General features: G+C 41.6%; 1 protein-coding gene across 1 annotated transcript in view; it reads left to right on the top strand.

Annotated features, from left to right (window-relative positions):
• LOC141132728 (zinc finger CCCH-type antiviral protein 1-like) overlaps positions 1-12695 on the top strand; it is a 36275-nt gene extending 23580 nt beyond the window's left edge. Inside the window, exons 10-13 of the mRNA XM_073621492.1 lie at positions 2-113; positions 366-496; positions 4194-4348; positions 7002-12695. Coding sequence (XP_073477593.1) covers positions 2-113; positions 366-496; positions 4194-4348; positions 7002-7288 — 685 coding nt within the window. The 3' untranslated portion in view covers positions 7289-12695. The remainder of the gene's footprint in view (position 1; positions 114-365; positions 497-4193; positions 4349-7001) is intronic.
• Positions 12696-12912: the final 217 nt, after the last annotated feature.

Below are 12912 nucleotides of genomic sequence, written 5' to 3' on the forward strand. Positions count from 1 at the left end.
GCACCAAATCTGCTGCAGACAGTTTAACGCAGAAGTCATCGAACCCCCTTCTCAAGACGGTAAATTACCCACCGCTTTGGTGCATGAAGTCCATGCCAGAGATCGGGTATCAGGTATGACAGAAAGAAAACTCTACAACTCATTTAACTAAAGACACACTAATTGTATTATATATGATTTCAAATACTATATTACCACATTATCATGCCACAGTGATGTCAGGTAGTGATAGGCTAAACCTAGTTTATGTCAAATGTTAAGATGTTAAAATGTCTGCCACTATCTACCATTGACAGGTGCTCTTCTATAATCTCTGTGAAACAAGTTTGTCTTACATTAAAAACATCCTCAATTTTGCTTTGCAGAAAGTCTTTGTACTGGAGAATTCTGGAGAGTTCTCTAACATTGTCAAAATGTTTAGCAAAACAGTCTCCGGGCATGTGGTGAAGAAACTGTGGCGTGTTCAGAACCCCTCCCTCTGGCAGGTCTATCAGTGGTATGTTGGCTACTGCTACCAAATAGCAATTTTTTATGTCATGAGAGTTCCTTCTTAAGTTACTGTTTGAGATAATGAGGGTTATTTACTAAAGGCAAATCCACTTTGCACTACAAATGCAAACTACAAGTGCAAAGTGCACTTGAAATTGCACTGAAAGTGCACTTGGAAGTGCAGTCACTGTAGATCCGAGGGGGACATGCAAGGAAAATAAAAAACAGCATTTTAGCTTGCACATGATTGGATAATAAAATCAGCAGAGCTTCCCCTCATTTCAGATCTACCCCTCAGATTTACAGCGACTGCACTTCCAAGTGCACTTGCAGTGCAATTTCAAGTGCACTTTGCACTTGTAGTTTGCACTTGTAGTGCAAAGTGGATTTGCCTTCCGTAAATATGCCCCAGTGTGTTTTCTTTTATAATCATGGACATTGCTGAGAGAGAGAGAAGCAGCAACAATCACTATGCTGTACTTACTACTACCAAGCAGGAAGTTTTGCACATTTAATGACAAAATATGTCTGTCCCAATGTACATATATTTAAACTGATCACATTCACATAGATGGCTAAAAACAATAACTTTATAAAAAACCCTATTTGTTAATCAGTTGAGGTCCCTGGGTGTATAGGATACAACCTAAAAAACGTCAACAAAGTAACTTGGGCATATTATTGGCATTATTATTAGTTGTCATATGTCAGCTGCTTTTCACTCCATGTGACTCCATGTTTTACTTTGGTTAAATAAATATATGTCTTGGGTTGTACAGCAATCTTAAACAAAGTATAGGCATTGAAACAAAATATATTGTAAAAAGGGTATATTTACTGGATAACGATTTATAGAAAGTTAAACAGTTTCAAGGTCATACAGGAAACCAGTGAATCTATCCATATACATGAATACATAAGCACAAATAAATATGCAAAAAAGCCTGCGCTACAAGTATGATAATCTTCCTGGAAGTCCAATCTTCATGGAACCCAAATGAACATGTCTTCCGCCTTGGACAACCTAAATGGACCACTGTAGGTTTCCACCAACTAGAACCACCAATGTGTGCACTGAAGCCTTGCTGCTTTCTTCAATTCAGGGAAAACCAGGGCTAAAAGGAAACATAAGAAGAAGGTGCACAAGCCTAGTGCACTACTGTATAACTCTTTAATAAATTATAGAAATAAAACTATTATGCTCACAAAAGGAGAAATAACACAGGCGTTACAAAGAACAAATCACCACCAGATGCAAAACCATTGGGTATGAAGTGGGCGCGTTTTGAAGGGACATGAATACATAAGCATTTAACCCTATCTATTTACCTTGTGAAGTTTATAACAATAATACTGGAATGGGGGAAGGGGGTGAGCTTTTTACTGAGGGAGTACTTGGAAGTACACAGCACATCTCTAACAACCCTGCACTCAGTATGTAGCGCACCCCTCAACCCATCACTCAGTAGATAGCGCACCTTTCAACCATGCACTCGGTACGTAGCGCACCTTTCAACCATGCACTCGGTACGTAGCGCACCTTTCAACCATGCACTCGGTACGTAGCACACCTCTCAACCCTGCACTCGGTTTGTAGCAGACCTCTCAACCCTGCACTTTTTAGGTAGCGCACCTCTCAACACTGTATTTGGTATGTAGCACACCTCTCAACCCTGGAGTCTGTACATAGCGCACCTCTCAACCCTGCACTCTGTATGTAGCGCACCTCTCAACCCTGCACTCTGTACATAGGTGTGCTATGTACCAAGTGCAGGGTTGAGAGGTGCGCTATCTACAGAGTGCAGGGTTGAGGGGTGATGTTTTATGCAGACTTAAGTTACAGAAATAAATGTTAACATCACCCCTCAACCCTGCACTCTGTACGTAGCGCACCTCTCAACCCTGCAATTGGTACATAGTGCACCTCTCAACCCTGCACCCTGTACGTAGTGCACCTATCAACCCTGTACTCAGTACGTAGCGCACCTCTCAACCCTGCAGTCTGTACTTAGCTCACCTCTCGATCCTGCATTCTGTACGTAGTGCACCTCTCAACCCTGCACCCTGTATGTAGCGCACCTCTTAACCCTGTACTCTGTACATAGGTGCGCTATGTACCAAGTGCAGGGTTGAGAGGTGCGCCATGTACAGAGTGCAGGGTTGAGGGGTGATGTTTTATGCAGAATTAAGTTACAGAAATAAATGTTAACATCACCCCTCAACCCTGCACTCTGTACATAGCTCACCTCTCAAACCTGCACTTGGTACATAGCGCACCTCTCAACCCTGCACTCTGTACGTGGTGCACCTCTCAACCCTGTATTCAGTACATAGCGCACCTCTCAATCCTGCAGTCTGCACATAGCGCGCCTTTCACCCCTGCACTCGGTACGTAGCAGACCTCTCAACCCTGCACTTTTTAGGTAGCGCACCTCTCAACACTGTATTTGGTATGTAGCACACCTCTCAACCCTGGAGTCTGTACATAGCGCACCTCTCAACCCTGCACTCTGTATGTAGCGCACCTCTCAACCCTGCACTCTGTACATAGGTGTGCTATGTACCAAGTGCAGGGTTGAGAGGTGCGCTATCTACAGAGTGCAGGGTTGAGGGGTGATGTTTTATGCAGACTTAAGTTACAGAAATAAATGTTAACATCACCCCTCAACCCTGCACTCTGTACGTAGCGCACCTCTCAACCCTGCAATTGGTACATAGTGCACCTCTCAACCCTGCACTCTGTACGTAGTGCACCTATCAACCCTGTACTCAGTACGTAGCGCACCTCTCAACCCTGCAGTCTGTACTTAGCTCACCTCTCGATCCTGCATTCTGTACGTAGTGCACCTCTCAACCCTGCACTCTGTATGTAGCGCACCTCTTAACCCTGCACTCTGTACATAGGTGCGCTATGTACCAAGTGCAGGGTTGAGAGGTGCGCCATGTACAGAGTGCAGGGTTGAGGGGTGATGTTTTATGCAGAATTAAGTTACAGAAATAAATGTTAACATCACCCCTCAACCCTGCACTCTGTACATAGCGCACCTCTCAAACCTGCACTTGGTACATAGCGCACCTCTCAACCCTGCACTCTGTACGTGGTGCACCTCTCAACCCTGTACTCAGTACATAGCGCACCTCTCAATCCTGCAGTCTGCACATAGCGCACCTTTCACCCCTGCACTCTGTACGTAGCGCACCTCTCAACCCTGTACTCGGTATGTAGCGCACCTCTCAACCCTGCACTTGATACATAGCGCACCTTTCAACCCTGCACTCTGTACGTAGTGTACCCCTCAACCCTGCACTCTGTACATAGCACATATTTAGTTAACAAAGCAGTAATGATGTGTACAGTGTCTATACTAGCCAACCATATTTTATCCTTATTTTATTTATCACAGTCAGATCAATGAAATATGCTTTAAGTTAATATTGTTAAAGTTGTTGTTAATATTTATTTTTGTAATTTAATTCTGCATAAAACATTTAACAGTGTAATTTCATGAGATAATTTATGAGGGTGTGTTTAGGGGTGGCATTAGGGGCAGGGCAGGGTAGGGGTTGGGTGGGGCAACTGGTGGCGAGTAACTCTTAAAGCCTGGCTAGTAGCTCAGGATTTTGAACCCTGTATATATAAGAATAACTTAAATAGCAATGATAACACAGACAGGCTTGTTGACCTGTTGCTTATTCTGTCTTAGGCAGAAGGATCAGATGAAAAAGAAGAAGAATTTGGATATCGATGTGGATGAACGGCAGTTGTTCCACGGAACGAACGGGGCCAATAATGAAGCCATTTGCAGGGAGAACTTTGACTGGCGTGTCTGTGGCACTAATGGCACCGTGTATGGACAAGGTCAGCCATAAAAAATGCTCTTTCAGAAAAGCAAGAACCTGTTCTGTAAAAAAAAAAAAAAAAAAAAAAAGGAGAGCATTTCCTGGGTCCCTGTAATGGAACCAATAGTTTGGGGGCTCAAACAAAGACAGACTGAGACTTAAAGTGAACTTGCCATCACCAATTTTTTTACATTAAAGTGGTTCTAAAGTCAGAAGGTCTTTTATTCTAATGCATTCTATGCATTAAGATAAAACACAGTCTGTGTGCAGCAGCCCCCCCCCCAATATTTATCTGAGCCCCATGTTGATCCAGCGATGTTGCAGGAGAGTCCCGGCTGGCCTTGACTCTGTGTCTTCATTGGTTGAGACAACAGTGGGGCACCATTGGCTCCCACTGCTGTCAATCAAAGTCAGTGAGCCAATGAGGAGAGAGAGGGTATGGGGTCGAGCCATAGCTCTGTGTCTGAATGGAGATACAGAGCAGCGGCTCGGCTCAGATTCCCCCATAGCAAGCTGCTTGCTGTGGGGTCACTCGGCAGGAGGTAGGGACCAGGAGCACAGACGAGGGACCTGAGAAGAGGAGGATCCAGGCTGCTCTGTGCAAAACCAGTGCACAGAGCAGGTAAGTATAACATGTTTGTTATTTTTAAACAAAAAAACCCCCAAGACTTTAATATCACTTTAAGTGTATTCTTGATAAGTTATGGGTTGGGCATATTTATTACTTCTCATAGAGATTACAGTACTCCCCTTGGCAATGCCTTAATCTGATTTTCTCTCCAAAAGGCAAAATCGGGCATCCCCCAGTGTCACTCTCTACTTCCTGAACTATGATGCTGGCTCGGAAATGACACATTCATGTTAATCCGAGAGCCTGTGTATTTCTTGACTGTGTTCACAAAAATCTGACACAGATGAGCCCCTGCTGCAGCCTCTCACCTTGTGAATAGGTACTGGGTTATCACATTGCAGTCTGATCACAGAGAGAGAGAGGAGACTAGGAAATGCTTATTCCTGCCTGTGGCAGACTGATGACATCATCTCAAAGTCACTGACTGAGATCAGGAAGGTTTTTTAATGATAAAGGGTGGATAAAATGACACTGTTGCTGTGTATTTGGACATGTCAGGAATTTATTCATGCAGACTACTGACAGGTCCAGTAGCAATGCTACTGACAGCTCCAGTTTAAGAAAATGCACTGTATAAGTATGTGTGCATGTGTTTATGTACATGACAGACATGACATCATCTCAATACTGCATTAAATTAATAATGTATAATCAATCAATATTACTGCCCATGAAACATAAGCATATGTATCATGAACAGATTGCCACAAAATAATATAGTGCCAAAAATGGAGGCCAAAAGAGAAAACAAAAAATGTTAATGAAATCAAAATATATATGACATATAGTGTGATGTCCAAACACTAAAATGACCAAACACCCGTGAACAGATGAATCAAATGCAAAATATTGGAAAAAGTCCATCAAATTATACATTTCATGGAGTCTTCCATGACGTGGGAAATCTTGTGTTCAATCCACCACCAATGATAAAAATCGCCGCTTACCAGAAACCCATGATCCCTCACTACAAAGGATCAGGGGAAGCCAGTACAGAGCTAGCCCTCCGGAGCTTAACAAGTGGACCCTGATTCAAGATTCATGGGTCATCATTAAACATCCAAAGATACCAAATGGAGCTATTGGAACTCAGATCCCATCGTATCTCCCCAGCTCATAAAGACTGACTGAGGTGCGGGAAGAATAGGGCGGGCTGGCGAGGCAGAGGACTGTCATCTGGACTAACCTCAGCATTGGCTTCGGCCTTCCTTTTGGAACTTTTCACCTGCTCCCTCACCCGCCCGCCCTATTTTTCCTGCATCCGAGTCACACTCGGGATTGCATTGCAGGATCCTGGCGCGGTATACTTACCTTGTCCCCAGGATCCTGCGATGCCCCCCCCTCCCCCCGTGTCTGCGGTCTCTGTCCTCCATCCAATGCCTCTGTGTGCCGGGCTCCGTTCCCTGCGAGCATTGCAACGCATGGGGGCGGAGCCTGGCGGCAAATTCAAAAAATAGAAAATTCATAACACATACAGTACACTGTTATCTTACAGATTACATTACTGTATTAAAATCATTTCACATCCCTTTTGTCCCTAGTGCTTTGTCCAGTGCCCTGCATGCAGTTTTCTATTATAAATACTGTTCTTTCTGCCTGGAAATTGGAGATTGTCCATAGCAACCAAAAAGTGTCCCTTTACGTCAAAAGTGGTTCTAGACCAGCTAGAAAACAGCGACAGTAAATTAGAACACTTGCAGAATTCAGTGATAGTGAAATTAATTTTATTATTATTATATTATTATTTTTTATAATTATTTATAGTTATTTATTATATTATCATTTATGATTTTGTGTTTCAAACTTTATCATACCCAGGATGTCTACTAGATTCTTGTTTGGACAGATTTAAATGTGTTATTGCTAAGAATTACAGGCCTACAATATAAAACGCCAAATTTCTATGCAAAACAATGTACCGCTTTGAGACACAAAAACCTGACATAATAATACCACCAGGGAGGTTAATAAGCTTTGTTCTCATAATGCAGTAGGACTCTCAATTTTTTTTATCACAACAAATATAACTTTTTCCTAACAGGAAGTTATTTTGCAAGAGACGCATCCTACTCCCACAACTACTCCGTGCCCACCTCTGCAGGAACACGAATCATGTTTGTAGCTCGTGTGCTGGTTGGTGACTTTGCTGTAGGAGATTCCAAGATGAGACGTCCACCTCAGAAACACAACAAGACCGAGAGTTATGACTCCTGCGTGGACAACATCCATGCTCCGTCCATCTTCGTGGTGTTCGAGAAATTCCAAATCTACCCAGAGTACATCTTGGAGTATGAGGAAGAGAAGAAGTCTTCCTGTGTCATTAGCTGAGAGGGAGCCGTAACTTCAACTGACTATCTAATTTCAAAGGAAAAACAGTCCAATGACAATCTTATCTCCATGGCCAATATTTTAGTTAGCCATCTCTGAGTTAACAGGATTTTCTGTTTTACTTTATGTCTTTGTCAATTCCATCTTGAACTTCAGATTATGTAAGCGTAAAAGGTTTTGGCTGCTAAGGTGTTCAGGTTTTCATGTTATTTTTCAGCTAAATGAGCCCCCGGTTTTTCTTTACGGCTTCTGGTGCTGGACCAATACATGAGCCTGACAGAATGACAGAACTGTTTAGAGCACCGCACTCTTTAAGCTTTTAAAGAGTTCTTACCATTGCTAGGTAGCAAAGTTACTCTATTCTTTTGGTTACTGGTCCGTTGAGCTCTCTCCATAGAGCATCGCTTGCTGCTGGACAAAAGAAGAAAATTGTGGCTGATTAAGTTGGCAATGTGATAGATGAGTTTCATGTGTATATAACTTCTTGTTATAACCCTTTTATACAGTGTATGCGGTTTGCTTCTATACTGTGAAAATATTTAATTTATTTTTTTGTGTGGTTCTGGATGGAGTCAAGAAGGGATATAACCTCAGGTTTTTCTTCTTCGCTTCTTGTGTGATCACTGGAAACCAAGAGGAGGTTTCTCGATACATCAGAACCTGCAAATACTTTATAATGAGAAAATATGGCTGCTCCCATGTACAAATATAAATGACTATTGATTCTTTTAAAAGAAAAACAAAAAAAACTATTAACTAGTGGAGGACATAAGTTCTGACCTAAAACAAAGTTCTATGGGTGTACTTTATATGCCCTGTTACTCTTCTGATGTGAGCTCTATTGCTCCATTAATTTAGAGCATCTCTTGCTGCTTGACAGACCTGGGTCAGATTAGGAAGGCAGCAGCCAAGGACTGAATGTGTCCTTGGTGTACAGTTTATGTTATATCCCCTTCATAATATGTTGGGAGTTCACTTCCATGCTGTCTTTATGAGAATGTGTGGGCAAAACACAGATTCACAAAAAAAAGAAGCAAGAAAGATATTAAGAACTAAGCGCTTGGCTTATATGGAATCACTAATTGTAGTGTAAACATTGACCAGGTATATACTAGGCAATAGCTTGGGAAGCAGGGGCTTGTCTATAGGAATCTTCTTTGATTGCCATGGACAGTTTACATTCTCATAATGCTAAGAAATATAAATATACGTATAGTGTGTTCAGCAGCACAGAACTCACTGAGACTCATTTGAGTCAGTGCTTAAATTTGCTAATGAAGGTCCCTTGCATTGGCGTGCGCATTAGTGTAGGTGAGCAGGGTGCAACTCTTTGCACCTGGTGTGCAGATTTCCTCCACCCTGCCACTGGAGCCGATGCATAGGCATGCGCACAGAGTGTATTGGGTGTGTCTGGGCACACTCTACTTACCCCGTGCGCATTAGTGTAGCTGAGCCAGGTGCCACTCAGCACCAGGTTTGCAGATTCCTCGCAACCTGCCACTGGAGCCAATGCTCTATAGAGTGGCTATTGTGGGTTATGTCAGGGCAGGTTGTAACAGGGGCGGGCTGTACAAAACCCCCCCCCCCGGCTGTGTTATTGTGAAGCAGGCTGAGCTCCGGTGTCTGCTCTCTCTTGCTCCTACCACTGTATAAGGGACACAGAGCACAGCATGCATGTCTGCTTCCTCCTCCCATCTCTCTCCCGGTAGCAGCAGAGCACCACGGTGCTCCTCCCTCCCTTCTGGATTATTCACTTCAAGGAATTAGGGTTAGTGCAGTCTGGAGGGATGGGGTTGCCATGAAAATAAATGGAACTGCAGACTGTAATGGCCAGGAGGAGGGGAGACAGAATTTTTTGTGAATAATTCCACAAGATACTAGAGGTAGTCTAAGGCCTTATTCACACTATCATGTAGCAGGAACGAGAGTTCCCACTGCACAATTTTGACAGCATGATTTTCACAGGATTCTGCATGTTGTATAGGGTAGCCCATTCACTTGAATGGGCTGCCTTTTGTACGTTCCTGCTCCTTTTGCGTGACAAGCTATGCGCAGTTTTTAAAGGAGTAGTTTGCCGCACGATCCTGCCACGTGACAATTACGGCAAAATCGTATCACGTTTCGGGCGCCATTAAAGGATAATGGCACCCAAACGCACGCCACGATTGTGATTGTACAAGATTCAAGATAGTTAACATTTACTCACTAACTCCAACCTTAGACTCCATTCACACTTTGCTATTAGGCACCAGGTGCTTTCAGCTACCTTTTAAGGGGTACCACATACATTAGGAAAGCATAATCACAGCTGCTGTTTAGGAGCTTTTATGAGCAGTTCCTCTCGAAAATTTCCTGTCTCCAAACACTGAGCTTAAAATATGCCTCTAAATGTCCCAATGTGCATGGACACATAGGATAACATTGAGTTGCTTCTACAGGCAGGAGAAAAAAAATACAAATCCCTTAGAAGCAAAGTTTTTTTAAGCACAGTGTGCATGGACCCGAACAATAAAAAAATACTAAGCAATCATTATTATAAGAGTGTGCGTATATATACATACATATATTGTATATATTGTATATACTGTGTATATATGTATGTATGTATATATATATATATATATATATGTATGTATATATATATATATATATATATATATATATATATATATATATATATATATACAAACACATACACACACACACCCGTGTGTTTGAGCTTTGGGATGCACATTTATGGTCCCTTTCAGCTCCTAAATAAAAGCATGGGGCTTTTCCTTTGTTTCTGGTGTTTCTGATCACACTATAGGTCTGTTCCACAGACAAATTTATAATTAAAAAAATGTCAAGAATTTGTTTTCCACTGGTTGGTTTCCTTTCCTGGTAACTTTATACTTTTGAAGCAAATTGATCAGCAAGTGCCTTCTTTTATCATGTGTATTCATCTAGCAGTGCAATACTGTGAATTATGAGACCTGTCAACCCGTAGGCAAAATTCCAGTTATAGGAGAAGTCCTATGGGCCAAGCTCCCTGCATATATCTCAGTGATGGCGAACCTTGGCACCCCAGATGTTTTGGAACTACATTTCTCATGACGCTCAACTACACTGCTGAGTGCATGAGCATCATGGGAGTAGTTCCAAAACATCTGGGGTGAGAGGTGCGCCATCACTGCCTAGGCACTCCAGTGAGATTTTCCTGACATAATTCTCATCTCTGCTGGTAGCCACCTGGGAGTATTGGGTGTTCCATCACATTTGGTGTGTTTCAGCTTCTCCTGATACATTCTCCATGCTAAATTAAAATACAATAGAGATAACGGTAGACCCACAAAATGTTTACAGAAGGGGTGCAAAAGTGTAGAGATTTCACAACAATATAACTAAGAGATAGATGTGACTGTCAATGGGTTTAAAGAGACTAGATCATACATTTCTATGTGCATTTAATATATTTTATGCATGTTATCTAACCGTAAAAGCCTTGCTTGTGTAGACATCAAAAAGCCCTGGGTGCCGCCATCTTGGATGTGATGTAAATAGCCCCTATGAAAATAAATACTACAATGACACATGCAATATAAAAAATAATGTTGCATATTAATGAAAGTTTGCATATGAAAAGTCCATCGTGTTGAGAATCCTTAAGATCACCATATGTATAAAAAATATAAAAAATGACAATACTGTCCAAAACTGAATAGACAAGTGTGGTGAACACAAATACTGCAATAATATTGAACTGGATAAGCAAGTGCGGTAAACACAGATTATGCAATAGTGATGAACTCCAAGTGGTATGATCGTGGGAACTTTTGAATATAATCCGATATGTGCTGATAAACACTTGTGCAAAACCACCACCCGTAAGACTGGAGGCTTACCAGAAAGATGGGACCCACAGAGCGTACGCTATATGGGTCAAACAGGCTTAAGTTGCTCACTGGCAATGGAGGTAAGACGCCAAGGGCTGATAGATGGTAAAAATCCTAGCGGTGCTATCTCAAAGGAGTCTTCTCCGTGTAGAAGCTCAGATAGTTTGGGTGTTAGCTGTCCTTCTAGTTTCCTCAAATTCTCTTCTTGTGCCTCCCACAGCTCCGTCCGTCCCCGGCTGGATGGCTCCCCTCCTCCTCCTTCTCCTGCACTCAGCTCGGTGCCAGCCTGCAGCCCGTGAGCTGATCCTCCGCAGACTACAACTCCCAGCAGGCACTGGACTTTTCATATGCAAACTTTCATTAATATGCAACATTATTTTTTATATTGCATGTGTCGTAGTATTTATTTTCATTGTTTATTTTCACCACTAAGCGCTACACTTGGTTTTATATGATTTATAGCAAAGGCTCTATTTGTTGTGTTAGCTGCTTACCTATAGAAATTTCTGGAGTAAGCGCATGGTCTATAAGGTTTTTTATGTAAATAGCCCCAGCAGTACTTAATGTAAAAAAAAAAATAGCCCCAGCAGACTCAGAGCTGTTACTCAAGTGACACTGTAGTATTCCCCCTCGAGTCTCCCCTAGCAGCTACATAAAAAGTAAGTCAGGAGGGTGAGGGGCAGAGGAACTGGGCCAACACAGGCAACAATTAGACACTCTCATAAGAGGAGAGGTCTATGATATGTCGGGGGGTGCTGTGCTAAGTAATTGACACTTCTTGGAATGGTCAGATTTTTTAGCAATTCAGAGGTGCATTGCAAATGAATTAAAAAAATGTTTATGGAAATGAAAAAACTACATTTAAAATACTTGATTTCTTTGTTATCTTTACTAGTTACATATCCCTTACTATGGTTGTATTGTCGCCATACAGGCCTCAGGCATTAAGAGGGCTGATCATTCTGAGCTATTGACCAGTGGTTGCTAACATTTCTATTTTTAAGGACAGTGGGGATGATTTACTAAAGAAGGAGTGGAGGCTGTTTACCTAGCAAAGGGAATTTTTACTTTACTTAGTGAATGAATTGCTGACATGATAATCGTCTAATCACATGTTTTTATATTTACCTTTTCATATCAAAGTGAACACAGCTTCATCTTACCTTTTCAGAAATTGAAAACACACTTTGCAAAGTGGCCATCTTCTATTCCTTTAATAAATTATCCTTGTTTTTTTTTTTTTTTTATCTAAACATTTGCACTTGTCACTTTCTATAATTCCACAGAAAAAAGGAAGCGTGATTTCACAGCAACCAATACGATTCTTCCTTAATTTACTTTAAATGTGCAGCATGGAAATTAGGTGGAAATCTTGTTGGCTGCTGCCAGCAACACAGAAGCCTTCCTGCACTCTTTGTAATACTGTTCTTTTAATTTTATCTGGCACTGCATTACCTCCATGATTGGAGGAAAGCCAAACAAATGAAATGTTATATTGTTTACTCAATAAAGACTTTTCCGTTCATTTTAAATTGTCTCCTAAATTCAAATTAATGGAGCATCTGATGGACAGTAACCTAAAATAATAACACTGCTTCACATGAAAGATTTCATACAGACATTATTAAATGCTGATCCAATAGCTTCAATACTTTTTCAGTTATTGACCCAAAACAGATTCTGATTTCAAGGACTTTAAACTGCTTTCAGATCAGTAGGTAATGTATCATTGTTTCAGGTATTTTTAAT

This window comes from Aquarana catesbeiana, linkage group LG03, assembly GCF_042186555.1.
Source record: "Aquarana catesbeiana isolate 2022-GZ linkage group LG03, ASM4218655v1, whole genome shotgun sequence".
NCBI classification, from domain to species: domain Eukaryota; kingdom Metazoa; phylum Chordata; class Amphibia; order Anura; family Ranidae; genus Aquarana; species Aquarana catesbeiana.